This window comes from Myotis daubentonii, chromosome X (assembly GCF_963259705.1).
Source record: "Myotis daubentonii chromosome X, mMyoDau2.1, whole genome shotgun sequence".
In the NCBI taxonomy this organism is placed as follows: domain Eukaryota; kingdom Metazoa; phylum Chordata; class Mammalia; order Chiroptera; family Vespertilionidae; genus Myotis; species Myotis daubentonii.
The window spans coordinates 93,238,036-93,264,752 of record NC_081861.1 but is presented as its reverse complement, the minus strand read 5'-3'; the positions used below and the strand labels follow the sequence as shown (position 1 = coordinate 93,264,752).

The following is a 26,717-nucleotide window of genomic DNA, read 5'->3' as shown; positions in this document are numbered from 1 at the left end:
TGGCTGCCAACCGGAGCCTCCCTTTATTCCTCATCACCCCTGGTGGTCAGTGCACATCATAGCGAGTGATTGAACTCCCGGTCGGTCGAACTCCTGAGGGGACACTGTGCATATTAGGCATGTTATTTAGGTGGGCCAACTATAATCACAAGGGTCCTTATATGGGGGAGGTAGGAGGTTCATAGACATAAGGGGATGTGATGACAGAAGCAAATATTTGTGTGTGTGAGAGAGAGAGACAGAGACAGACACAGAAACAGAGACAGGTTGAGATTGATTTGCAGGTCCTATGCTTTGAGGGAAGGGCCCACAAACCAAGGAACACAGGGGGCTTCTAGAAGCTACAAAGAGAGATGCAGCATGCCAACCAATTTTATATGCCTAACCTCCAGAATTGTTAAGATAATATATTTGTTATGTTTTAAGCCACAAAGTTTGTAGTAATTTGTTACAGCAACGATAGAAAATGGATATAAATCTTGGTACCTGAAAATTAACATACCTGTTGTAAAAAATACTTAAAATTTATGGAAGTAAATTTTTGTTACATATTGTAGAAGTGGCTTTATAATTGGGCAATGAGCAGATACAAGAAGAATTTGGCAGAGCATAATAGAAACAGCCTAGAATGCCTTAAAGAAGTTGTTAGTAGAAATGTGGGTTTATGATTCTGTCTGCTAGTGAGGGCTCAGAAAAATAGTGAGGATCACAGTAGAGAAAACATAAACAAATGCAAGTATACAGTATGTAACTTTTAAGATGGGCTTTTTCACTCAGGAGAATGTCCTTGAAATCCATCCAAGTTGTTGTGTATATCAATAATTCATTCCTTTACATTGCTGAGTAGTAATCAATAATGTGAATTACTGCACTTTGTTTAACCATTTACCCATGGAAGGACATCTGGTTTGGATCCCACTTTTGGCTATTACAAATAAAGATGCTTTGAACATACTTGTAGCAGTTTGTGTGGACATGTTTTCATTTCTCTGGGTTAATGCCCAGGAGTGTAAATGATGGGTTGTATAGTAAATGCATGTTTGGTTGTGTTATTTTTAAGAAACTGAATATTTTTCCGAGAGTAGCTGCAAGGGTTTGAGAGACTTAATATCTGTGTTCTATAGTCAGCATTGGTATTATCACAATTTTAAAAAATATATATTATTGATTTCAGAGAGAAAGGGTGAGAGAGAGAGAGAGATATCAATGGTGAGAGAATATTGATTGGCTGCCTCTTGCATGCCCCCCACTGGGGATTGAGCCCGAAACCCAGGCGTGTGCCCTGACCAGTAATAGAACCATTACCTCCTGGCTCATAGTCAATGCTCAACCACTGAGCCATGCTGTCTGGGCTATCATGATTTTTAAACTTAATAATTCTAATAGGTATATAGTGATACTAATGTGGTCTTTATTAGCATTTCCCTAATGGTTAGTGATCTTGAACATCTCTTTACATGGTTATTTGTCATCAATACATCCTTTTCATGTCTTTGGCTCATTTTATAATGGGATTGTTTGATTTTTTTTACTGTTGAGTTGAGAAGTCTTTATATATTTTAGTTATGAGTCCTTAATCACATATGTGGTTTGAACATATTTCTCCCCACTGGCTTTTGTTTTGTGTTGTTGTTGTTGTTGTTTGTTTTTCCCCCTTTTTTCCTTTTTCCTCTTTTATTCTTGCATATCTCTAATTTCTCTCTTTCCTTTGATTCTATTTTTTGTCCCTTTTATTGTTAATATTGATTTTTCTCATTTTATTTTTCTCTTCTTTCTCTTTTCCTTTTCCGTTTAACTTCTACTATGTATAACTTAATGTACCATTGTTACTATGTTTTAAATTCATTAACATTATTCCATTTATTTTGTTTCCGTTTCTTTTTCAGAACTATACTAGTTCTTTTATTTTCCTTCTTGCTCCCATATTGCCATTTTCTTCTTCTTATTTCTCCCTTTTCCTTTATAACCCCTCTAAGTCTTTGGTCTCGTGTCTTTTAGTATTATTATTTTTTCTTTGCTCTGCTTTCTCTTCCTTCTCTTAGTCTTACCTGTTATTGCTTTGCATAGCTTGATTTTTGTGGTGTTTTTGGTTCAGTGCTATTGTGTCTTATTCTCTTCTGTCAGCACCACTGGCATGAAGAGTAGGGGTTGAGTCTCACTGTCAAAAAGTCAGAAGGGAGAGCCATTCCATGAATGGGGCATAAATAATCAAGTTCCAATTACAGCAGTAGAGCCCAAAATAACACACTCAAGGGGCATTCCTAGAGCATCCAGCTCAGGAGATCAGAGAGACTGCACCACTGGACTCCTCAAGACACTATCTACATAAGCCCATCCCACAAAGACTCGGAGGCATAACAGATTTATCTAATACATAGAAAAAATACAAAGAGACAGCTAGAATGGGGAAACAATGAAACAACCCCCAAATGAGAGAAAAGAAGGAATCGCCAGAAAAAGAACTAAATGAAATGGAGGCAAGCAACCTATCAGACATAGAGTTCAAAGCAATGTTTATAAAGATGCTTCAGGAACTTAATGCAATTTACAACAATATAAAAAAGGAATAGAAACCATAAACAAAATCCAAACAGAAATGACAAATAATATATCTGACATCAAGAACACACTAGAAGGAATTAAAAGTAGATTGGATCACAGGGGAGTTTTACCAAACATTCAAGGAAGAACTAAAACCTATCCTCCTCAGACTACTACAAAAAATTCAAGAGGAAGGAACACTTCCAAGCTCATTCTATGAAGCCAGCATCACCCTAATACCAAAACCAGGTAAAGACAACACAATGAAAGAGAATTACAGGCCAATATCCCTCATGAACATAGATGCCAAAATCCTCAACAAAATCTTAGCAAATCGGATCCAGCAGTACATCAGAAAGATCATACACCATGACCAAGTAGGATTTATCCCAGGGATGCAAGGATGGTACAATATCCGCAAATCAATAAACGTGATACATCACATAAACAAATTGAAAGAAAAAAACCACATGGTCATATCAATTGATGCAGAAAAAGCATTTGACAAAATTCAACACCCATTTTTGATAAAAACTCTCAGCAAGGTGGGAGTAGAAGGACTATACCTCAACATAATAAAAGCCATATATGACAGGCCCACAGCCAACATCATACTCAACGGACAAAAACTAACACCATTTCCCCTAAGAACAGGAACAAGACAGGGATGCCCCCTCTCACCACTCCTGTTCAACATAGTACTGGAAGTGTTAGCCATTGCAATTCGGCAAGAAGAAGAAATAAAAGGCATCCAAATTGGAAAAGAGGAAGTAAAACTGTCCTTATTTGCAGACGACATGATAGTATACATACAAAACCCTAGAGATTCCATCAAAAAGCTACTAGACTTAATACATGAATTTGGCAATGTAGCAGGATACAAAATTAACCCCAAGAAATCTGAGGCATTTCTATACACCAATAGTGAACTTTCAGAAAGAGAGATTATAAAAACAATCCCGTTTACCATTGCACCAAAAAAATTAAGCTACCTAGGAATAAACTTAACTAAAGAAGTAAAAGACCTCTACTCAGAAAACTACAGGACGTTGAAAAAAGACATAGAGGAAGACATAAACAGATGGAAGAACATACCGTGTTCATGGATTGGTAGAATCAACATCATTAAAATGTCCATACTACCCAAAGCAATCTATAAACTCAACGCACTTCCCATTAAAATACCAACAGCATACTTCAGAGATCTAGAACGAACTTTCCAAAAATTCATCTGGAATAAAAGAAGACCCCGAATAGCTGCAGCAATCCTGAAAAAGAACAAAGTAGGTGGGATCTCAATACCAGATATCAAGTTGTATTACAAAGCCACTGTCCTCAAAACTGCCTGGTACTGGCACAAGAATAGGCATACAGATCAATGGAATAGAATAGAGAGCCCAGAAATCGGCCCGAACCAATATGCTCAATTAATATTTGACAAAGGAGGCAAGAACATACAATGGAGCCAAGATAGTCTCTTCAATAAATGGTGTTGGGAAAATTGGACAGATATATGCAAGAAAATGAAACTAGACCACCAACTTACACCATATACAAAAATAAACTCAAAATGGATAAAGGACTTAAATGTACGACAGGATACCATAAAAATTCTAGAAGAATCCAAAGGCAAGAAAATTTCAGACATATGCCGAAGCAATTTCTTCACTGATACAGCTCCTAGGGCACTTGAAACTAAAGACAAAATGAACAAATGGGACTACATCAAAATAAAAAGCTTCTGCACAGCAAAAGAAACCATCAACAAAACAACGAGAAAACCCACTGTGTGGGAAAACATATTTGCCAATGACATATCTGATAAGGGCCTAATCTCCAAAATTTATAGGGAACTCATACAACTTAACAAAAGGAAGATAAACAATCCAATCAAAAAATGGGCAAAGGACCTAAATAGACACCTTTCAAAAGAGGACATTCAGAAAGCCAAGAGACATATGAAAACATGCTCAAAGTCACTAATCATCCGAGAGATGCAAATCAAAACAGCAATGAGGTACCATCTCACACCTGTCAGACTGGCTATCATCAACAAATCAACAAACGACAAGTGCTGGAGAGGATGTAGAGAAAAAGGAACACTTGTGCACTGCTGGTGGGAATGCAGACTGGTGCAGCCACTATGGAAGACAGTATGGAGTTTCCTTAAAAAACTGAAAATGGAACTCCCATTTGACCCTGTGATCCCACTTCTAGGAATATATCCCAAGAAACCAGAAACACCAATCAGAAAGGATATATGCACCCCTATGTTCATAGCAGCACAATTCACCATAGCTAAGATCTGGAAACAGCCTAAGTGCCCATCAGTAGATGAATGGATTAGAAAACTGTGGTACATCTACACGATGGAATACTATGCTGCTGTAAAAAGGAAGGAACTCTTACCATTTGCAACGTCATGGATGGAACTGGAGAGCATTATGCTAAGTGAAATAAGGCAGTCAATGAAGGAAAAATACCACATGATCTCACTCATTCATGGACAATAGAGACCATTATAAACTTTTGAACAATAATAGATACAGAGGCAGAGCTGCCTCAAACAGATTGTCAAACTGCAGCGGGAAGGCCGGGGTGGGTTGGGGGGCAGGAGGTAGGGGGGTAAGAGATCAACTAAAGGACTTGTATGCATGCATATAAGCATAACCAATGGACATAAGACACTGGGTGATAGGGGAGGCTAGGGGACTGTCTAGGGCGGGGGGATAAAATGGATACATATGTAATACCCTTGGTAATACTTTAAGCAATAAAAAAAAAATAGATAAAATAAATAAATAAATAAAAGTAGATTGGATAAAGCAGAGAATCAAATCAGTGATTTGGAAAAAATTATAACAATAAATACTCAAATAAAGCAGAAAATAGAAAATTAAATTAAAAATCATGAGGATAGCTTAAGGATGCTCTGAGACAACATGAAATGTAGCATCCACATCACAGAAATGCCAGAAAGGAAAGAATGTGAGGAAGGAACAGAGAACCTGTTTGAAGAAATAATGACACAAAACTTCCCCAACATGGTGAAGGAAAATGTCACACAAGTTAAGGAGGCACAGAGAGTCCCAATCAAAATGAACCCAAAAAGACCCACACCAAGACACATCATAATTAAAATGGCAAATGTTAAAGACAAAGAAGAAATCTTAAAGGCTGAGAGAGAGAGAGAGAGAGAGAGAGAGAGAGAGAGAGAGAAAGTGAGAGAGAGAGAGAGAGAACGTTATGTACAAGGCAGTTGCCATTAGACTGTCAGCTGGTTTCTCAATAGAAACACATCAGGCCAGAAGGGAGTGGCATGAAGTAAACAAAGTAATGAAAAGCAAGGGACTGAATTCAAAAGTACTCTATAGAACAAGGCTATCATTCAAAATTGAAGGGGAAATCAGGAGCTTCAGAGACAAAAAGGGCTAAAGTAATTTAATACCACCGAAATGCTAAAGGGACATAGGGGAGGGAGGAAACCAAGATGGCGGCATAGGTTAATGCTGGAGTTTGCTGCCTCGAACAACCACTTCAAAAATACAACTCAAAGACAGAACGGACATCACCCAGAACCACAGGAAGGCTGGCTGAGTGGAAGTTCTACAACTAGGAGGAAAGAGAATAGCATACCGAGACTCAGAGGAGGCACAGTGCTGAAGTCAAATACTAAGGTGTGGAGGTGCATGTGGAACGGGCTGGCGGCTGAGGGCGTGGTTGTCTGTTTCAATCGGGAGGGAATCTCGGACTCTGAGAGGTGGGACTATCTGGCTTTGGTCGGAACTCGAGGACAGCTTTCTCTCTGAGGTTTGCAGCGGTTGCTGGGACTCTGAGAGGGAGAGCCTCTGGGAATGGGACTGAGAGCAGGCATAACTACTCGCTCTGCCCGCCCTGTAGATCCCGTGGGACCCGCCCTGCCCAAGCCCTGCACAGAGGCATTGCTGGATAGCCTCAGGCAAAGGCTAGATTAGCACAGCCATAAAGATCAAGCACAGTAGTTCTCCCACCGCAGACACAGCTGATTCTCATAGTCAGTTGGCCTGGAGGTCAAATCCCCGCCAGTATTACCTACAACAACCAAGGCTTAACTACAACAAGACTGTGCACAAAGACCACAAGTGGGTGCACCAAGAAAGCGTAAAAAATGCAGAGACAAAGAAACATGACAGAAATGGAGGACATAGAGCTCAAAACCACACTTTTAAGGTCTTTCACTAAGTTTTTAGAAACTGCCAATAAACGTAATGAGATCTACAAGAAATCTAATGAGACCCTCAATGTTGTGATAAAGAACCAACTAGAAATTAAGCATACACTGACTGAAATAAAGAATATTATACAGACAACCAACAGCAGACCAGAGGAGTGCAAGAATCAAGTCAAAGATTTGAAATGCGAAGAAGCAAAAAACACCCAACCGGAAAAGCAAAATGAAAAAAGAATCCGAAAATATGAAGATAGTGTAAGGAGCCTCTGGGACAGCTTCAAGCGTACCAACATCAGAATTATAGGGGTGCCAGAAGATGAGAGAGAGCAAGATATTGAAAACCTATTTGAAGAAATAATGATAGAAAACTTCCCCTACCTGGTGAAAGAAATAGACTTACAGGTCCAGGAAGCGCAGAGAACCCCAAACAAAAGGAATCCCAAGAGGAACACACCAAGACACATCATAATTAAAATGCCAAGAGCTAAAGACAAAGAGAGAATCTTGAAAGCAGCAAGAGAAAGACAGTCAGTTACCTACAAGGGAGTACCCATACGACTGTCAGCTGATTTCTCAAAAGAAACTTTTCAGGCCAGAAGGGAGTGGCAAGAAATATTCAAAGTGATGAATACCAAGAACCTACAACCAAGATTACTTTATCCAGCAAAGCTATCATTCAGAAGTGACGGTCAGATAAAGAGCTTCACAGATAAGAAAAAGCTAAAGGAGTTCATCACCACCAAACCAGTATTATATGAAATGCTGAAAGGTATCCTTTAAGAAGAGGAAGAAGAAGAAAAAGGTAAAAATACAAATTATGAACAACAAATATGCATCTATCAACAAGTGAATCTAAGAATCGAGTGAATAAATAATCTGATGTACAGAATGAACTGGTTATTACAATAGAATCAGGGACATAGAAAGGGAATGGACTGTCTATTCTTGGGGGGGAAAGCGGTGTGGGAGATGCAGGAAGAGACTGGACAAAAATCGTGCACCTATGGATGAGGACAGTGGGTGGGGAGTGAGGGCGGAGGGTGGGGTGGGAACTGGGAGGAGGGGAGTTATGGGGGGAAAAAGAGGAACAAATGTAATAATCTTAACAATAAAGATTTAATTTTAAAAAAATGCTAAAGGGACTGCTGTAAAAAGATGAAAGAGAAAGAGGGGGAGGAAAGAACAAGAACCTCTCAATAATTACTTAAAAATAGAAATGGATTAAACACTTCAATCAAACAACACAGGATAGCTGAATGGATAAGAAAACATGACCCATATATATGCTGTCTAGGGGAGACTCAATTCAGAACAAAGGACTTACACAGAATGAAAGTGAAGGGATGGAAAAAAATTTTTAGGCAAATGGAAATGAAAAAAATAAAAACTGTGGTAGCAATACTTATATTTGTCAAAATAGACCTCAAAGTAAAGACCATAATAAGAGATAATGAAGGCCACTTCATAATGCTAAAGCGATAGATTCAACAAGAAAATATAACTTTGGAAAGTACATATGCACCCAATACAGAAGAATACAAATATATATTTTTTAAAGAAACAACTTCTGGAGGATATCAAGTCAGAGATCAACAGCAATACGATCACAGTGGGGGAATTTAACACCCCACTGGATCACTGGATGAATCTTATACCTAAACAGCTTACTAGATCAGAAGGAAATAATTGACATTCTCAGAACATTTCACCCAAAGCTATAAAATATACATTCTTCTAAAGTACACATAGGGCATTTTCAAAGACAGACAACATATTGGGACACAAAACAAGTCTCTACAAGTTCAAGGAAATTGAAATCATATCACTCATCTTCTCAGATCACAATGGCATGAAATTAGAAATCAGCTACAATAAAAAAAAAAAAACACCTCAAAAACAATTAAAAACATGGAGGCTAAATAACACATTCTCAAACAATAAATGGGTTACCAACAGAATCAAGGAAGAAATTAAAAACATCCTGAAAACAAATTAAAATGAATTCCCCCCCACCACAAAAAGGGAGCCAGTTAGAGCAATCCTGTGATGCAAGTTCATAGCAAAGTTCATGGCCTACCTCAAAACAAAACAAACAAATAAACAAACGAAAGAAAACACACAAAAAAACAAGAAAAACTGATAAAAAGTTATCTAAACCACAACTTAAAGAATTAAAAGAGAACAACAAGAAAAACCCAGAGTAAGTAGAAGTATGGAATTAATACAGATCAAAGCGAAAATAGATGACATAGAGACAAAAAAAACCACCACAAATGACAAAAGACAAATAAAATCAAGTGCTGGTTTAAAGGATAGTCCAGATTGATGAATCTCTAGCCAGACTCACCAAGAAACAAAGAGAGAGGAACCAAATAAACAAAATCAGAAATGAAAGAGGTGAAGTAACAACTGACCCCACAGAAATACAAAGGATCTTAAAAAATACTACGAACAATTATATTCCAACAAACAGGACAACCTGGACAAAATGAACATATTCCTAGAAAAATACAATCTTCCAAAACTCAATCAGGAAGAATCTGAAATCCTGCAAAGGCCAATGACTACTGATGAAATTGAAGCAGTAATAAATAAAATAAAAAACAAACAACAACAACAACTTCTGGAAAAAAAGCAAAGAAAGCCCTTGTCCAGATGGCTTCAAAGGGGAGTTTTACCAAACATTCAAAGAAGAAATAACACCTATCCTCCTCAGACTATTCCAATAAATTCAAGAGGAAGGATCAAGTCCAAGCTCTTTCTATAAGGCCAGCATTAACCTAATTCTAAAACCAGATGAAGGCACTCCCAAGAAAGGGAACTAAAGACCTATATCCCTGATGAACTTAGATGATAAATCCTCAAAACATTTTAGCAAATCCCATTCAGCAATGCATTAAAGAGATCATACACCATGACCCAGCGGGATTTATTCTGGGGATGCATAGCTGGGACAATATTTGCAAATCAATAAATGTGATACAGCACATAAACAGATTGCAAGACAAAAATCACATGATCACAATGCTCTCTAGTTTGCTGGAAGCTGTTTGATTATTGTTTCAATTTCATCAGTAATTATTGGCCTATTCAGGTTTTTTGATTCTTCATGATTGAGTTTTGGAAGCTTGCATTTTTCTAGGAACATGTCCATTTCATCAAGGTTGTCCAGTTTGTTGGAATGGAGTTGCTCGTAATATTTTTTTACACTCCTTTGCATGTCTGTGGGGTTGGTTCTTACTTCACCTCTTTCATTTCTGATTTTGTTTATTTGGGTCCTCTCTCTTTGTTTCTTGGTGAGCCTGGATAGAGGTTCATCAATCTTGTTTATCCTTTCAAAGAACCAGCTCTTGGTTTCATTGATCTTTGTTTTATTTATTTATTTATTTATTTATTTATTTATTTATTTATTTATTTATTTATTTATTTTTGGTCTCTATGTTGTTTATTTCTGCTCTGATCTTTATTTCCTTCCTTCTGGTTACTCCGGGCTTTTCTTGTTGCTCTCTTTCTAATTCTTCAAGTTGTGAGCATTATGCTAAGTGAAATAAGTCACTCAAAGAAAGATAAATATCACATGATCTCACTCATTTGTGGAATATAATGAAAAAAAATAAATCCAGAGACATAGAAGCATCCAATAGACTCTAAAACCTATGAGGGAAGGTAGGGGGTGAGGGGGTAAGAGATCAACCAAAGGACTTGTATGCATACATTTGAGCAAAATGGACACAGACAGTAGAGTGGTGAGGGCTTGTGCTTGGGGGAGGGGAGGCAGGGAAGAGGTCAATGTGGGAAAAAGGAGACTCATGTAATACTTTAAACAATAAAGAATTATTTAAAAATTACATGATCATATCAATTGATGCAGAAAAAGCATTTGACAAAATCTATCACTCTTTTGATAAAAACTCTCTGCAAAGTGGGAATAGAGGTATCATACCTCAACATAATAAAATCAATATATGACCAACCTACAGCCAACACCATAGTCAATGGGCAAATACTAAAAACCATTTCCCTAAGAACCGGAACAAGACAGGGATGCCCCCTTTTCCCCTCCTGTTCAAGGTAGTACTGGAATTTCTAACCATAGTGATCAGATAAGAAAAATAAATAAAAGGCATCAAATTAGAAAGGAAGAAATAAAACTCATTATTCACAGATGACATGTTATTATACATAGAAATCCCTAAAGACTGCACCAAAAAGTACTAGATTTAATAAATACATTTGGGAATGTAGCAGGATACAAAAAAACAGCCATAAATCTATGGCATTTTTATACACCAATAAGGAACTCTCAGAAAGAGAAACTAAATGAACAATCCCATTTACCACTGAAACAAAAATAATAAGATACTTAGGAATAAACTTAACTGAGGAGGTAAAAGACCTGTACTCAGAAAACTACAGGATGTTGCATATAGAGATAGAGGAAGTTATAAACAAGTGGAATAATATACTGTCCTCATTGATTAGTAAAATCAACATCACTAAAATATCCAAACTACCGAAAGCAATCTATGCTAGTAGATTCAATGCAATCCCGATTAAAATATCAGTGGCATATTTCACAGACCTAGAACAAACACTCCAAAAAGCCATTTATAATAAAAAAAAAGACACCAAATAGCCACAGCAATATTGAGAAAGAGGAACAAAGTTGGAGGGATCACAATATCAGATATCAAGTTCTACTCCAAAGCCACTGTATTCAAAACAGCCTGACACTGGTACAAGAACAGGCATATAGACCAATGGAATAGAACAGAGACCCTAGAAATCAACCCAATCTATTATGCTCAATTGATATTTGACAAAGGAGCCCTAGTCTATTTGGCTCAGTGGATAGAGTGTTGGCCTGTGGACTGAAGGGTCCTGGGTTTGATTCTGGTAAGGGGAACATTCTTGGTTTATAGGTTTGATCCCTGCTGGGAGCCGGTCCATCCTTGCTGTTTCAAGGGACCTGGCATATATAGCATAGGGTTCTTAATATGTTTGCTCACCTTCTTGGCGCTGTGTTTTAACCAAGGTCACCTCTCCGAGAAAGGTTGAATCCCCAGGTAGGGATTTTCCCCTGAAGTTAGGGAGGGGATGAACTCCTTAACTAAGTGCCAGGCGGGTAGTTAATCAATTTAACTACAAACAATCATGCTTAAGCTACATAATCTTTACTCCCTGGAATGTAGATAAGAAACGCCCTAACCTTTGGAATAGAAATTGACAGGATTAGAATCAACTGGTATAAATACAGATGCAACAAGACAACAACAGACAGAACTGAGAACACAGGGCTTGGAAGACAGGACCAAGAGAGACAGAGCCTAGGCACAGAACCTACACAGAACGTTCTCTAGAGACAGAAGAACTTCGCTGGCGAGAGCATGCCGGAGGATCCTGGACAGGGACTGGCCTGGGAGCTTGGAGGCAAAGCCTGGCGAGAGAGCATGGCAGGGGATCCTGGACTGAACCTGACTGCGGAGATTGGCAGGAGAGCCTGACTAGAACCTGGTGACTGAACCTGACTGGAGAACCTGGACAGAACCTCTCTGGAGATCCTGAGCAGAACCTCTCTGGAGATTGAGATCAGAGCTTGGCTGGAGATCCTGGCTAGGCTGCTGATCAACTGAATACTGTCTCCGTGTCCTTCCTTCTTCGCCGACTCCGTCTACGCCTTTGGGAACCCCTGGACCTGCTGGGGTTGGACCCCGGCAGATCCCGAGTAGGGGGCATGTAGTAGGCTGCTGATCAATGATTTTTTCTCATCATTTATGTTTCTATCTCTCTCACTTCCTCTCTGAAATCAATAAAAATATATTTTAAAAACTATTTAACAAAGGAGGCAAGAACATACAATGGAGTCAAGACAGTCTCTTCAATAAACGGTGTTGGGAAAACTGGACAGATACATGCAAAAAAAATGAAGTTAAACCACCAACTTACACCACACACAAGAATAAATTCAAAATCGATAAAAGACTGAAGTGTAAGATGTAAAACCATAAAAATCTTAGAAGAGAAAGAAAAGAAAAAGAAATCTTAGAAGAAACCATAGGCAGCAACATCTCAGACATCTCTCGTAGCAATATGTTTACGTATACATCTCCTAGGACAATGGAAACTAAGAACAAAATAAACAAATGGAACTACATCGAAATAAAAAGCTTCTGCACAGCAAGAGAAACCATCAACAAAATAACAAGAGAGCCCACTGCATGGGAGAACATATTTGCCAATGATACATCCTATAAGGGGTTGGTCTCCAAAATACTGTATATAGAAAACTCATACAACTTAACAAAAGGAAGACAAACAATCTAATTAAAAAATGGGCCAAGGACTTGCATAGACACTTCTCCAAAGCAGACATATAAGTGGCCATGGGACATATGAAAAAATGCTCAAAGTCACTAGTCATCAGAGAAATGCAAATTAAAACTACAGTGAGATATCACCTTGTAAGTACAGTGGGGCCTTGACTTACGAGTGTCCCGACTAACGAGTTTTTCGAGATACGAGCCATCTCTCGGCCGATTTTTTGCTTTGAGTTGTGAGCTAAAATTCGGATTACGAGCCAGCTTCAGATACCCCACTGCTAGTTGGTGCAGCGAACGTCACAGTGAACACCATAACATCAGCCCAGCATCACGTGCCTCACTCATTCACTTCTTGATTTGACATATGAGTAATTTGAGTTACGAGCTCCATCACGGAACGAATTGAACTCATGAGTCAAGGCCCCACTGTATCAGAATTGCTACCATCAACAAATCAACAAACAACAAGTTGCTGGTGAGGATGTGGAGAAAAGGAAACCCTAGTACACTGCTAGTGGGAATGCAGATTGGTGCAGCCACTACGAAAAACAGTATAGAGACTCCTGACTCCTCAAAAAATTAAAAATGGAACTCCCATTCATCCAGTGATCCCACTTCTGAGAATATCTACACTAATAAAAGAGAAACATGGTAATTGGCGTACAACCGCTACCCTTTTCATTGGCTAATCAGCGAGATATGCAAATTAACTGTCAGCCAAGATGGCGGCCGGCAGCCAGGCAGCTTGAAACTAACATGAGGCTTGATTGCCTCCGTGACAGAGGATCATTGGAGGAAACCAACGTTCCCCGCCTGCGGCTGCAGGCCTCTGAGCGGGCAGTTTAAGAAACATTGTAACAAATACCGCCGGACTTCAGCCAGCAGATTCGCAACATTGTAAGCAAAGGCCAGAAACCTACTTTCAGCCGCGGAGGCCTGAGAGCTGGAGCCAAGCCTCAAGGTAAAGCTGGCCCAGAATAAAAAAAGAAAAAAGAAAAAAAGGAGTGGTTGGGAACTTCAGTCACTCCCAGCCTGAAAACAGCCCTCAGCCCCTCACCCAGGCTGGCCAGGCACCCCAGTGGGGACCCCCACCCTGATCCAGGACACCCTTCAGGGCAAACCAGCTGGCCCCACCAATGCACCAGGCCTCTACCCTATATAGTAAAAGGGTAATATGCCTCCCGGCACCGGGATCAGCGTGACAGGGGGCAGCGCCCAAACCCCCTGATCGCCCTGCAGCTCTGTGTGTGACAGGAGGCGGGGCCCCAACCCCCTGAGCAGCCCTGCTCTGTGCCTGATAGGGAGGAGCTCCCCAACCCCCACCCCCCACGGGCCCTGCTCTGCGTGTGATGGGGTAGAGCGATAACCTCCCCGTCGGCCCTGCCCTGAGTGTGAGAGTGGCGGTGCCCCAACCCCCTGATCGGCCCTACTCTGTGGGTGATAGAGGGCGGTGCCCCAACCCCCTGATGGGCCCTGCTCTGTGTGTGACGGGGGAAGCGCTCCAACCCCGATTGGCCCTGCTGTGTGCGTGACAGGGGGTGGTGCTGCAACCTCCCCATCGACCCTGCCTTGAGTGTGACAAGGGGCGGTGCCCCAACCCCCCAATTGGCCCTACCCTGAGAGTGACTGAAGGTGGCATCACAACCTCCCAATCTGCCCTGCTCTGTGCATGATGGGGCGGCGCCCCAACTCCCCAATCGGCCCTGCTCTGAGCACGACCAGGGGCTGCACCTAGGGATTGGGCCTGCCCTCTGCCACCCGGGAGCAGGCCTAAGCCAGCAGGTCGTTATCTCCCGAGGGGTCCCAGACTGCGAGAGGGCACAGGCCGGGCTGAGGGACCCCCCCCTCCCCCCCGAGTGCACAAATTTTTGTGCACCAGGCCTCTAGTATCCTAATAATCCCAAAACACCAATCAGAAAGGATATATTCACCCCTGTGTTCATAGCAGCATTGTTTACAATAGATAAGATTTGGCAATATCCCAAGTGCCCATCAGTGGATGAATGGATAAAAAACTATGGGACATTTACACAATGGAATACTATGCAGCTCTAAAAATGAGAGATTTCTTATCTTTTGGGACAGCATGGATAGACCTGGAGAATATTATGCTAAGTAAAATAAGCCAATCTGAGAAAGACAGACATAACATGATCTCACTTATTTGTGGAATCTAATGAACAAAACAAATTTGACCAACAAAATAAGACTGGAAGCATGGAGGCATGGAACAGACTGATATACTTCCATGTGGCGGTGGGCAGGCGAGGAGAGATAAACTAAGCAATTGATATAATTATATGCATAGCCCATTGGTACAGACAACAGAGTGGCACCCTGGCAATATATAGCTTTCTCTACTTCAAAAAAAAAATAATTAAATTAATTTTTGCATGTTGACTTTGTATCCTGTGGCATTGATAAACTCCCTTATAAGTTCAAGGAACATTTTTATGGTATAGATTCCTTAGGATTTGCTATATAGAAAGTCATGCCATTGGCAAGTAGGGAAAGTCATATTTGTTCCTTTCTGACCTATATGTGTTTTTATGCTTATTTGTTTTAAATATATATAATTGTATTGATTTCAGAGAGGAAGGGAGAGGGAGAGAGAAATAGAAACATCAATGGTGAGGGAGAATCATTGATTGGCTGCCTCCTTCATGCCCCACAGTGAGGATTGACTCCAAGTGCCCTGACAAGGAATCAAACCCTGACCTCTAGGGTTATAGGTCAACACTCAACCACTGAGCCACTCAGACTGGGCTCCGATGTGTGTTTTTTTAATTGAATTCATTAGGGTGACATTGTTTAATAAAATTACACAGATTCCAAGTATACAATTCTACATTATATGTATATAGTATTGTGTATTAACCACCCCAAGTCAAATGTCCTTCCATCACCATTTATCCCCATTTTACTCTTCTATACCTTCATCAGCCCCTTTTTAGTAATTGCCACACTATTGCCTGTGTCTATAAGGTTTGTTTTCTTAATCCCTTCACCAATTTCACAAATCTCAGCATATTCTTAAATTTCTTAGGTACCTCCATACTATTTTCCCTAATGACTGTACCAGTTTATATTCCCACCAGCAGTGAATGAGGGTTCCTTTTTCTTCACAATTTCTCCAACACCTGTTATTACTTTTCTTACTGATAACTAAAGGCCCGGTGCACAAAAATTTGTGCACTCGGGGGGTCCTTCAGCCTGGCCTATGCCCTCTTGCAGTCTGGGACCCCTCAGAGGATGTCCACCTACTGGCTTAGGCCCACTCCCTGGGGAATTGAGCCCAAGCTGGAAGTCAGATATCCCTCTGGTAGCCTGGCAGCCCTCGGGGGATGTCCACTTACCAGCAGGGAGCAGACCTAAGCTGCAGTTGGACATCCTTAGTGCTGCAGAGGATGCGGGAGAGGCTCCCACCACCACTGCTGTGCTAGAAGCCATCAGCCTTGCTTGTGGCTGAGCAGACCTCCCCCTGTGGGAGTGCACTGACCACCAGGGGACAGCTCCTGCATTGAGCATCTGCCCCCTGGTGGTCAGTGTGTGTCATAGTGACCAGTCATTCCCAGTCGTTCTGCTGTTAGGGTCAATTTGCATATTACCTTTTTATTATATGCCTGGTGAATAGGTAGGAGCTGGCTGGTTTGCCCTGAAGGGTGTCCCGGATCAGGGTGAGGGTCCTGCTTAGGTGCCTGTTCAGCCTGGGTGAGGGGCTGATGGCTGTTTGCAGGCAGGACAAGACCCCCCCCGAGTGGGGACCCTCACCCCATGGAGGTTTGGCCAGCCTGGGTGAGGGGCTGATGGCTGTTTTCAGGATGGCCACACCCCCTTTTGGGTGGGGGGTCCCCAATGGGGTCCCTGGCCAGTCTGGGTGAGGGGCTGAGGGCCGTTTTCAGGCTGGCCAAGCCCCTTCAGTGACGGAAGCTCCCAGCCTCTCCTTTTTTTCTTTTTTCTTTTTTTATTCTGGGATTTATTTACATTCTATAATTGAAACTTTGTAGCCTTGAGAGGAGCTCAGAGCTGGCCAGGGTGGGTGGGAGGGAAGCTTGGCTTCCTCCATCGGCAGGGGTAACCCACGCCTCCTGCTCGCTCTAGCTCTGTGGCCACAGTTGGCTGAAAACAGGTATCTGGGGTTTCTTTATCTTCTATAATTGAAGCTTTGTTGCTTTCAGTGGAGCTCAGAGCCGCCGCGGCAGGCGGGAACCTTGGCTTCCTCCATCATTGGGGTAACCAAGCCTCCTGCTTGCTCCAGCTCCGTGGCTGCCGTCCACCATCTTGGTTGGGTTATAATCATCTCTGATTGCCTGGTGGGCATGACTTAAGGTGTAGCAAAAGTATGGTCAATTTGCATGTTTGTCTTTTATTAGTGTAGATAGCCATTCTAACAGGAGTGAGGTGGTATTACACTGTAGTTTTGATTTGCATTGTCCTAATAGTGAAGTTGAACCTATTTTCATATATCTGTTGGACATTTGTATGTCTTCTTTGGAGAAGTGTCTATTCAGATCCTCTGCTCAGTTTTTAAATGGATTGTTTAGGGTTTTTTGGTATTGAATTGTATGAGTTCTTAATATATTTTGGCTATTAACACCTTAACTGTTGTTTGAAAATATATTCTCCCATTCAGTTGGTTGCTTTTTTATTCTGTTTGGAGTTTCCTTTGCTGTGAAGAAGTTTTTTAGTTTGATATAGTCCCATTTTTTTATTTTTTCCGTTACTTCTAATGCCTTTGGGGTCAAATTCATAAAATGTCCTCTATGCTTAAGGTCCATAAGTTTAGTATCTATGTTTCCTTCTATGTAATTTATTGTTTCAGATATTGCATTTAGATATTTGATTTATTTTGTGTTAATATTTATACATGGTTTCACTGATATGTGGAATCTAAAAACAAAATAAATGAACGAACAAAACAGTAACAAATTCATAGATACAGAGAACAAAATTATTGTTGCCAGGTAAGAAGGGGGTGTGAGGCTGAGTGAAAAAAGTGCAGGGATTAGGAAGTACAAATTGACAGTTATAAAGTAGTTACAGACTACAATAGTCATCAATATTGTAATAACTATGTATGGTGTTGGGGGGGGAGGTATTAGACTTATCAGGGGAATCATGTTGTAAGTTGTATAGTCTAACCACTATGCTATATAACTGAAATCAATCTAATATTGAATGTCAAATTTAATTGAAAAGTGAAAGATAAATGAAACTGTAAAACCACTTACCTTCTCTGCTTTATTTTTTTTTTTTAAATCTTGTTATAACTAGATCAACTAAAAAAGTATAAATAAGGATAGAGACAGATCTTAACATAGTATACATGGTAATAATTTTAAATACATACTGTTTTTCTACTTTCTTTAGAATATAAACTTATGAGAGCTGTATCTCCAGTGCTTAAAGCAGTACTTGGCAAATAATAAGTACTCAATACATATTTATTGAATAAATCAATCAACTAATCAATTAATGACATCTGGACTTTAGACCAATGGTCAGGAAATTATAGCCCACATGCTTCCTGCCTGCTTGTAAATAGAACTTTATTAAAATATTTTGCCCTAACTGGTTTGGCTCAGTGGATAGAGCGATGGCCTGCAGACTCAAGGGTCCCAGGTTCGATTCTGGTCAAAGGCATGTACCTCAGTTGTGGGCATGTCCCCAGTGAGGGGTGTGCAGGAGGCAGCTGATTGATGTTTCTCTCTCATTAGTGTTTCTAACTTTCCCTCTCCCTTCCTCTCTGTTAGAAAATCAATAAAATATGTTTTTTTAATTAAATAAAATATTAACTTGTTTACATGTTGTCTATGGCTTTCCCAATACAAAAGTGTATGTGAATAGTTGTGACAGAGTTCTATAACCTGCAAAGTTTAAAATATTTACTATATGGTTCCTTAAGAAAAGGTTTGTCAATTCCTGGTTTAAATTCAGAGTTAATCTTTCAGGAATCTCTACTTAAAATTGAGCTTTTTTGTACCTCACTAAAAGTTTCCCATTCTGTATTTCTTATTTTCATGAAATACTGGGCACATGGATGTCCCCCACCAAAAAAAACGAACAAACAAACAAAAAAAACAACAACTATACTTCCTTGACTCTATTCTAGCTAGATGTGACCATGAGATTAAATTCTGACAAATAGTAAGTTAATGAAAGTAATATGTATGACTTTCAGGACAAGACCTTAAAGGGAAGAACTGTATCCTCTACTTCCCTTTATTTCATCCTTCTCAGTTGATATAATATAGAAGATATTTGGCCATGCACATGAAGCAATACCTTAGCTATGGCAGAGAAATAAGATGGAAGAAACCTGCGTTTGTACCTGTCAAGTCGCCATACTGGCCTTGGACCACGTTGCTGGACTATTCCACAACAAAGAAATAAATGTCTCTTGTGTTGGAGCCAGAGTGTTTATATGTAGAGTCTTAGAAGGCTAACTTCTATCTAATGGTGGACATTATATTTTAACTGTGGATACCACCTAGATTATACCATCAGTCTCATCCACTTCCAGAAATGTTTTTATTGAATTATGCCCTGTGAGGATGGCAAAGGCTATTACAAAGTGTAGAATCAAATGCAGGAACATCTGAAGCAAGTGCACATGACTTGTCAATAAATAATTTTTGTCTCGCCTCATTCCTGGGCCCATCTATCTCTATCCTTATTTATACTTTTCTATCTCTATCCTTATTTATACTTTTTTACTTGACCTAATTATAATGTATGCTACCTCATATTTTACATATCGTAAAAATATAGGACCTTAAATTATTTCAGAACTAGAGGCCTGGTGCATGAAAATTCATGCACTGGAGGGGGCATCCCTCAGCCCAGCCTGCCCCCTCTCACAGTCCAGGAGCCCTCAGGGGCAGGAGGCGACCCAGCGATCAGGGGAAGGCAATGCCCCATCACACCTCTGATGCTGCCACTGCCTGCAGGGCAAGCCTCAGCCAGAACTGGTTACCTGAGCCTCGGGCAGCCCTGGGCAGCTGGGCAGCCACCATCCAAGGCTTGCCTGAACCTCGTGCCCACCCTAGGTGGCTAGGCAGCCACCATCTGAGGCTTGCCTGCACCTTGGGCAGGCCCTGGGTGGCTAGCCAGCTGCCATCTGAGGCTTGCCTGCACCTCGGGCTGGCTCTGGGTGGCTGGGGGGCTGAGGGGACTGGGTGCCACCATCTTGTGGCTTTGGGTGCCACCATCTTTGAGAGTGTGGCAGTCAATTAGCATATTTCCTCCTTATTGGCTGTGGGTGCCACCATCTTTGAGGGTGGGACAGTCAATTAGCATATTTCATCCTTTTTTTAACTTTTTTTTGTATTTTTTTAAATATATTTTTTATTGATTAAGATATTACATATGTGTCCTTGTCCCCACATTACCCTCTACCCCCCCCCACTCATGCCCTCACCCCCCCGCCCCCGTTGTCCGTGTCCATTGGTTAGGCCTATATGCCTGCATGTAAGTCCTTTGGTTGATCTTTCCCCCTTACCCCCACCCTCCCCGACTCTCCCTCCAAAGCCCAACAGTCCAATCAATGCCTCTCCGTCTCTGGATCAGTCCTTGTTCATTAGTTTATGTTGTTCATTATATTCCACAAATGAGTGAGATCATGTGGTATTTATCCGCTCTCCAGTTCCATCCATGCTGTGGCAAATGGTAAGAATTCCTTTTTCCTCTTCCTCTTCTTAAAGAATACCTTTCAGCATTTCATATAATGCTGGATTGGTGGTGATGAACTCCTTTAGCTTTTTCTTATCCGTGAAGCTCTTTATCTGACCTTCTATTCTGAATGATAGCTTTGCAGGATGAAGTAATCTTGGTTGCAGGTTCTTGCTATTCATCACTTTGAATATTTCTTGCCACTCTCTTCTGGCCTGCATGGTTTCTGTTGAGAAATCAGCTGACAGTAGTATGGGTACTCCCTTGTAGGTAACTGACTGTCTTTCTCTTGCTGCTTTTAAGATTCTCTCTTTGTCTTTTGCTCTTAGCATTTTAATTATGATGTGTCTTGGTGTGGTCCTCTTTGGATTCCTTTTGTTTGGGGTTCTCTGCGCTTTCTGGACTTGTAAGTCTATTTCTTTGACGAGGTAGGGGAAGTTTTCTGTCATTATTTCTTCAAATAGGTTTTCAATATCTTGCCCTCTCTCTTTTTCTGGTACCCCTATAATTCTGATGTTGGTACGCTTGAAGTTGTCCCAGAGGCTCCTTACGCTATCTTCATATTTTTGGAATCTCTTTTCTTTTTTCTTTTTCGGTTGGGTATTTTTTGTTTCTTTGTATTTCAAATCTTTGACTTGATTCTTGGGATCCTCTTGTCTGCTGTTGTATCTCTGTAAATTATTCTTTATTTCAGTCAGTGTATGCTTAATTTCTAGTTGGTCCTTTTTCATGTCCTCCATGGTCTCACTATACTTATTGAGGGACTCATTAAATTTATTGGCGGTTTCCATAAAATTCTTGAAAAACCTTATAAACGTGGCCTTGAACTCTATATCCAGTCGTTTGCTTTCCTCCATTTCTGCCATTTGTGACCTGTTTCTTTGTCTCTGCATTTTGGCTGCTTCCCTGTGTTGATAGAGTGGCTTTGTGTGCTAGGTGTCCTGTAGGGCCCAGTGGCTCAGCCTCCCAAGTTACCTGAGGTGGACACTCTTGGTGCACCCCCTTGTGAGCTTTGTGCACAGTCTTGTTGCAGCTATGCCTTGGTTGTTGTAGGATCATTGGGAGGAATTGACCTCCAGGCCAATTGGCAGTGAGAATCAGCTGTGTCTGAAGTGGGAGAACTTCTGTGCTGGAGACACCCTTCTGGGGCAAGTCTTGTTTCAGTGGGGCTTTGGTGCTCACTGAGACTGCACCCTGAGTGTGTCCCTTATGGATCTGAGGAGTTGCAATCTGGATGGTCCCCCTCTGACCACTGGGTACAGTGGCTCTTGGATCTAAGGAGGTGCTAATTTAGCCTCTGCCTGAGGTTAACCAGCAGGAACTACGAAGGGAACTGCAGATTCCCCTTCCTTTTTTTGGAGTTTGGAAGTGCCCTGATGATGCTCAGCTGTGTAGCAATGCAAGCCGCTGTAGGGCCTTGGGCCTTCTCTTGGAAGCTCTGGGTCAATCTGGCCTGGCTACAGTTAGGTAATTACAGGCTGCAAATGGCCGGGGCATTCATATGCAAAAGCCTCTGCTGCAGCCTGGGCGGGGCGGGGTCTCAGGGAATCAAAAGACGGAGCAAGCAGCTATAGTGGAGCCTCAGCCCTGCCCTAAGGAGTCGCGAGTCCCAGTGTCTCGGCAATGGCTGCAAGCACCTCTGAGGGAAAGCTGCCCTCAAGCTCGCCCGCTGCCAGACAGTCCAGTTTCTCCCCGTTTGAGTCCTGGGTCCCCAGAGACTTCCCGGAACCGGATTTCAGAGCTGTCGGGAGCTTGTGTCTCCCTCCGGATTCAAAATGACAGCTGCGTCCTCAGGTGCCAGACCCTTTCCGCGCACGCGAGCCCCCGTACCTCTGCACTCTACCTCCGCAGCTCCTCTGGCTCTCAGTGTGCTTTTCTTTCCTTCTAGTTGTAGAATTTACACTCAGCCAGCCTTCCTGAAGTTCTGGATGATGCCCTTTTTGTGTTTTTGATGTATTTTTCAATTGTTGTGGGAGGCAACAATTTCCCGGTGTTTATCTATGCCGCCATCTTAGTTTCTCCAGCATATTTCATCCTTATTGGCTGTGGGTGCCACCATCTTTGAGGGCGGGGCAGTCAATTAGCATATTCCCTCCTTATTGGCTGCGGGCACCACTATCTTTGCGACGGCATGAGGGTCAGTTAGCATATCCCCTCTTTATTAGATAGGATGATATAGGTTTACCTAAGTCTAGGTCAGTGATGGCAAACCTATGACACGCGTGGCAGAGGTGACACAGAAACTCATTTTTTTGGTTGATTTTTCTTTGTTAAATGGCATTTAAATATATAAAATAAATATCAAAAATATATGTCTTTGTTTTACTATGGTTGCAAATATCAAAAAATTTCTATATGTGACACGGCACCAGAGTTAAGTTAGGGTTTTTCAAAATGCTGACACGACGAGCTCAAAAGGTTCGCCATCACTGGTATAGGTATTGCTTTCTTTATAGTTTCATTATACATATAGCATTTTATAGCTATCATTTTCCTTTGTTTACATGTCTATCACCATATTACACTGCTAACTCCTTATAGCTATAGACAGTGATATTTTTCTCCTCCTATACCATTAGCATGGTGCCTGATAATGAAATAGTTACTAATTAAGCAATATTTGCTGAATAAATGAATTTCACAGTGGCAAACATGTTGTTAAATGTAATTGTACCATAATGGAATTTCCTTCCATTATCAACTTGACCCAGGGAAGGAGACAAAACTCTAAAAGGTGGCTAGGAAAAAGTGTTACATGTTTGGAGGAGTGACGGTGAGGACAGGAAATACATACCTTTACAAAGTGCTCAATTAGGATTTCCACCACAATGTTCTGGAATTTGATATTCATCATGGCAGCCACAGTGTCCTCCTGAGCTCTCATCAGCGTGGGACCAAAGATCACCCCCATGTTGGAGGGAGTCATAAAATTCTCTTTGCTGTGCTCACACACACTGCCAAAAGAGAAAGAAAATTATTAAGAAGATTTTCACCAAGACTGTTAGTTGATATAGAGGGTAAGCAAAATTAAAATGTAGAAGAAAAGGAGAGGTGTAAATTGGAGAGAAAACATTACAAAGGAAACAACTAGCAAAGAATACAAGACAATATATGATTAAGGGCCAAAGTGAGACATAACTAACTTAGCACTGATAAAGCTAAGAAGAGTGGGTTGGGGAGCTATAGTAAGAAAATATTTGGAAAGAAAAAAGAGAAGCAATATGGCATTCCAGGCAAGAGGTACCCTATATAATAATCCTATATAATAAAAGCCTAATATGCAAATTGTCCCCTTGGCCAGGAGTTCAACTGGGAGTTCGACCACTTGCTATGACGTGTGCTGACCACCAGGGGGCAGCGCAGAACATGGAGGGTGTCCACAACGTACTGTGACCTCTCGCCAGCTACCTGGGGATGGGGGTGACAGGGACAGAGGTGCAGTGAAAATGCAGGGTGTACACCAAGCTCGCTCTCATTCCCCCTGCTACCCTCTCCCAGAATGCCAGGGCTCAAGCACCAGGGAAGCCCTCATGCTCAGGTGCCTGGTGCCTGTGAAGATCCTGCCTGCCTTGCACCCGCACGGCATCTTCCGGATGAGCCGGGCTGCAGCCACTGGGACCACAGGGGCTGGTTGGGCTCCCTGTGGGATTGCACAGGAACCGGTGTGTGAGGTTGGCTGGGAGAGAGCACGCTGCCCACCCAGTTTCCATGCCATGCCTCTGGGCGGCCTGGAGGACCACGCTGTGCCCTGGTCCGCAGCGTCTGGCTGTACTCACTGCATCTCTGCATGGGGACTCGGGCTCTGTGACTCAGGCTGAGGGGGGCTCACGGGGGCCCAGGGGCCCAAGTACTGCCCAGGGCCCAGAGGTCAGCTGGGATCTACCCTTCCATGCCAGATTCTCGTGCTTTGATTGCTGGCCAGGCCTAGGGACCACACCCATTCATGAATTTCATGCACCAGGCCTCTAGTACTATATATAAAGTACAGTACATAAAGTGTCTACCAGTCTCTCCAGTTAGAAATCCAACCCTCCCCTAACCTGAGTTGGAGATGCAAAAAACTCAACGAATTTAAAGAGAACCTTAAGATTAGCCCTTTATCACTGTCCTCATTTTACAGATGAAAAAAACAGAGATCCAAAGAAGGAAAATTATTTGCCTGAAGTTACAAAGAGCCTAATTACCATAGGGCCTTTACTCCCCAATTTTCTGATCCCTAGTCACCTCCTTGATTAAATTCCCTTTACTGGTGTCCTGTTTTTCATTTGGACAGGAAAAACTCTTGCGAAAGTTGCAATTAAGGCCTTCTGTAACTTGCTAATTATTTCTAATCCCCAATGCGCACCTTGGGCTCTAAAGCTGACTTGGGTAACTCATTAGCTATACACAATGACTATTAGTGACTTAAACTCTCTGGGCTTCAGTTTTTCCACTAGCAATAAAATAGTATCCACCTCAGAGGGTTGTTGAATAGAGCTAAATTGCTTTAGCATAGCATCCTAGGAATAAGCCATTAGAAGTACCTGCTTTTATTATTACTTCTCCAGGAGTCTCCATCTAGACCAGTGGTTCTCAACCTTGGCTGCACATTAGAATCACCTGGGAATCTTTCTAAAATCCTGATTTCTGGGCCTCATCCTCCGGAAATTGTTTCTTTGTTATGGGCTGGGGCCACAACATTAGTAACAAAGAAACAATTTCCGGAGGATGAGGCCCAGAAATCAGGATTTTTTAAAAGATCCCCAGGTGATTCTAATGTGCAGCCAAGGTTGAGAACCACTGATCTAGACACTGCTGACCTCAGACTTTGATATACTACATTGCTTGGGTCATATTTTCTGGCTAAATCTTGTTATTTCAGACCTCCATGTCTTTGCTCATTCCCTTTGCTTAGGATATTGTCCTTCTCCAAGATCTAAAGAATGTACATTTCTCCATTGAGATTCACTTTACCTGATATCTCCTTCAGGGTCATCCTAGCCTACTTTCCTCATCTTGATTGACAGACACCATTGGCAAGCAACGTATATTGCAAATATATGTTTATTACCTACCGCTCCTACTAGGTGGTAAAGAACTTTCAAGTATGTGTACCTTGTGCACAGCAGGTACCAATTAATTATTTTTAATGGAACTGAGTGCCTCTATTGCTCTTTTCAGTAAGACTGGAGGCAGCCAAGTAAAAGATGTACTGCCTTTTGGTGAAAATAGCTGCGGGGATAGGGAAATGAGGAGACAAGGCAGCTCATGACAAACCCTAATTTCCAAAATCCATCCAAGATGGCAGAGTAGGGAGAAGTTGCCCTAACCTTCTCCCATGACTACATCAATATTACAACTAAATTACAGAACAATCAACCTGGATAACCATCTGAAGACTACTTGAGCATAAGTCATATAATTAAGAATATACAGAAGAAACTGGTAGGAGGGGTAGAGAAGAAAAATGGACTGGCCCCTCATCCATGTGTGGTGGTTAAGAATCTGGAGGGGAAGGAAGAATGGCAGCTGGCAGGATGGAGGTGAGGGATAGGAAGTGAGTGAGTGAGGAGATAAATGGAGAGTGTGTGGATGTGTGTGGTGTGGATGTGAGTGAGTGAGGGACAGTTAAATCTGGCAGGAGCAGCAGAGGCTGGCAGACCAGGCTCTCTGGGACACGGAGAGACTAGCACCACTGCAGCACACCCCGGACTGCCGGACTAAGGCACGGAGCCCAGGCCATCTTAAAGGGGAGAGCAGTCTCTTCTAGGAACTCAGCAGCTCCACCACCCAGACAGACCTTGGACACTGCCGGAACCCGGCAGCCACTCCAGCCAAAATCGTGCAGCCACACCCGCAGACTCACGAACCCTGGGACCTCCACCTCCATAGGAGCACTGCGCCGCCCACAGCAGTAAGTGCAGCCCCCCCCCCCAGCTGCAGACCTCCAAGATCGCGCATTCACACATCTCCAGCTCACAGGTATCCAAGGCACA

General features: G+C 41.8%; 1 protein-coding gene across 3 annotated transcripts in view; it reads right to left on the bottom strand.

The window, feature by feature from the left end:
• OPHN1 (oligophrenin 1) overlaps nt 1-26,717 on the bottom strand; it is a 571,284-nt gene that overhangs the window by 109,112 nt on the left and 435,455 nt on the right. For all 3 annotated transcript variants that reach the window (XM_059679643.1, XM_059679645.1, XM_059679644.1), the window contains exon 19: nt 23,537-23,696. In XM_059679643.1, coding sequence (XP_059535626.1) covers nt 23,537-23,696 — 160 coding nt within the window. The remainder of the gene's footprint in view (nt 1-23,536; nt 23,697-26,717) is intronic.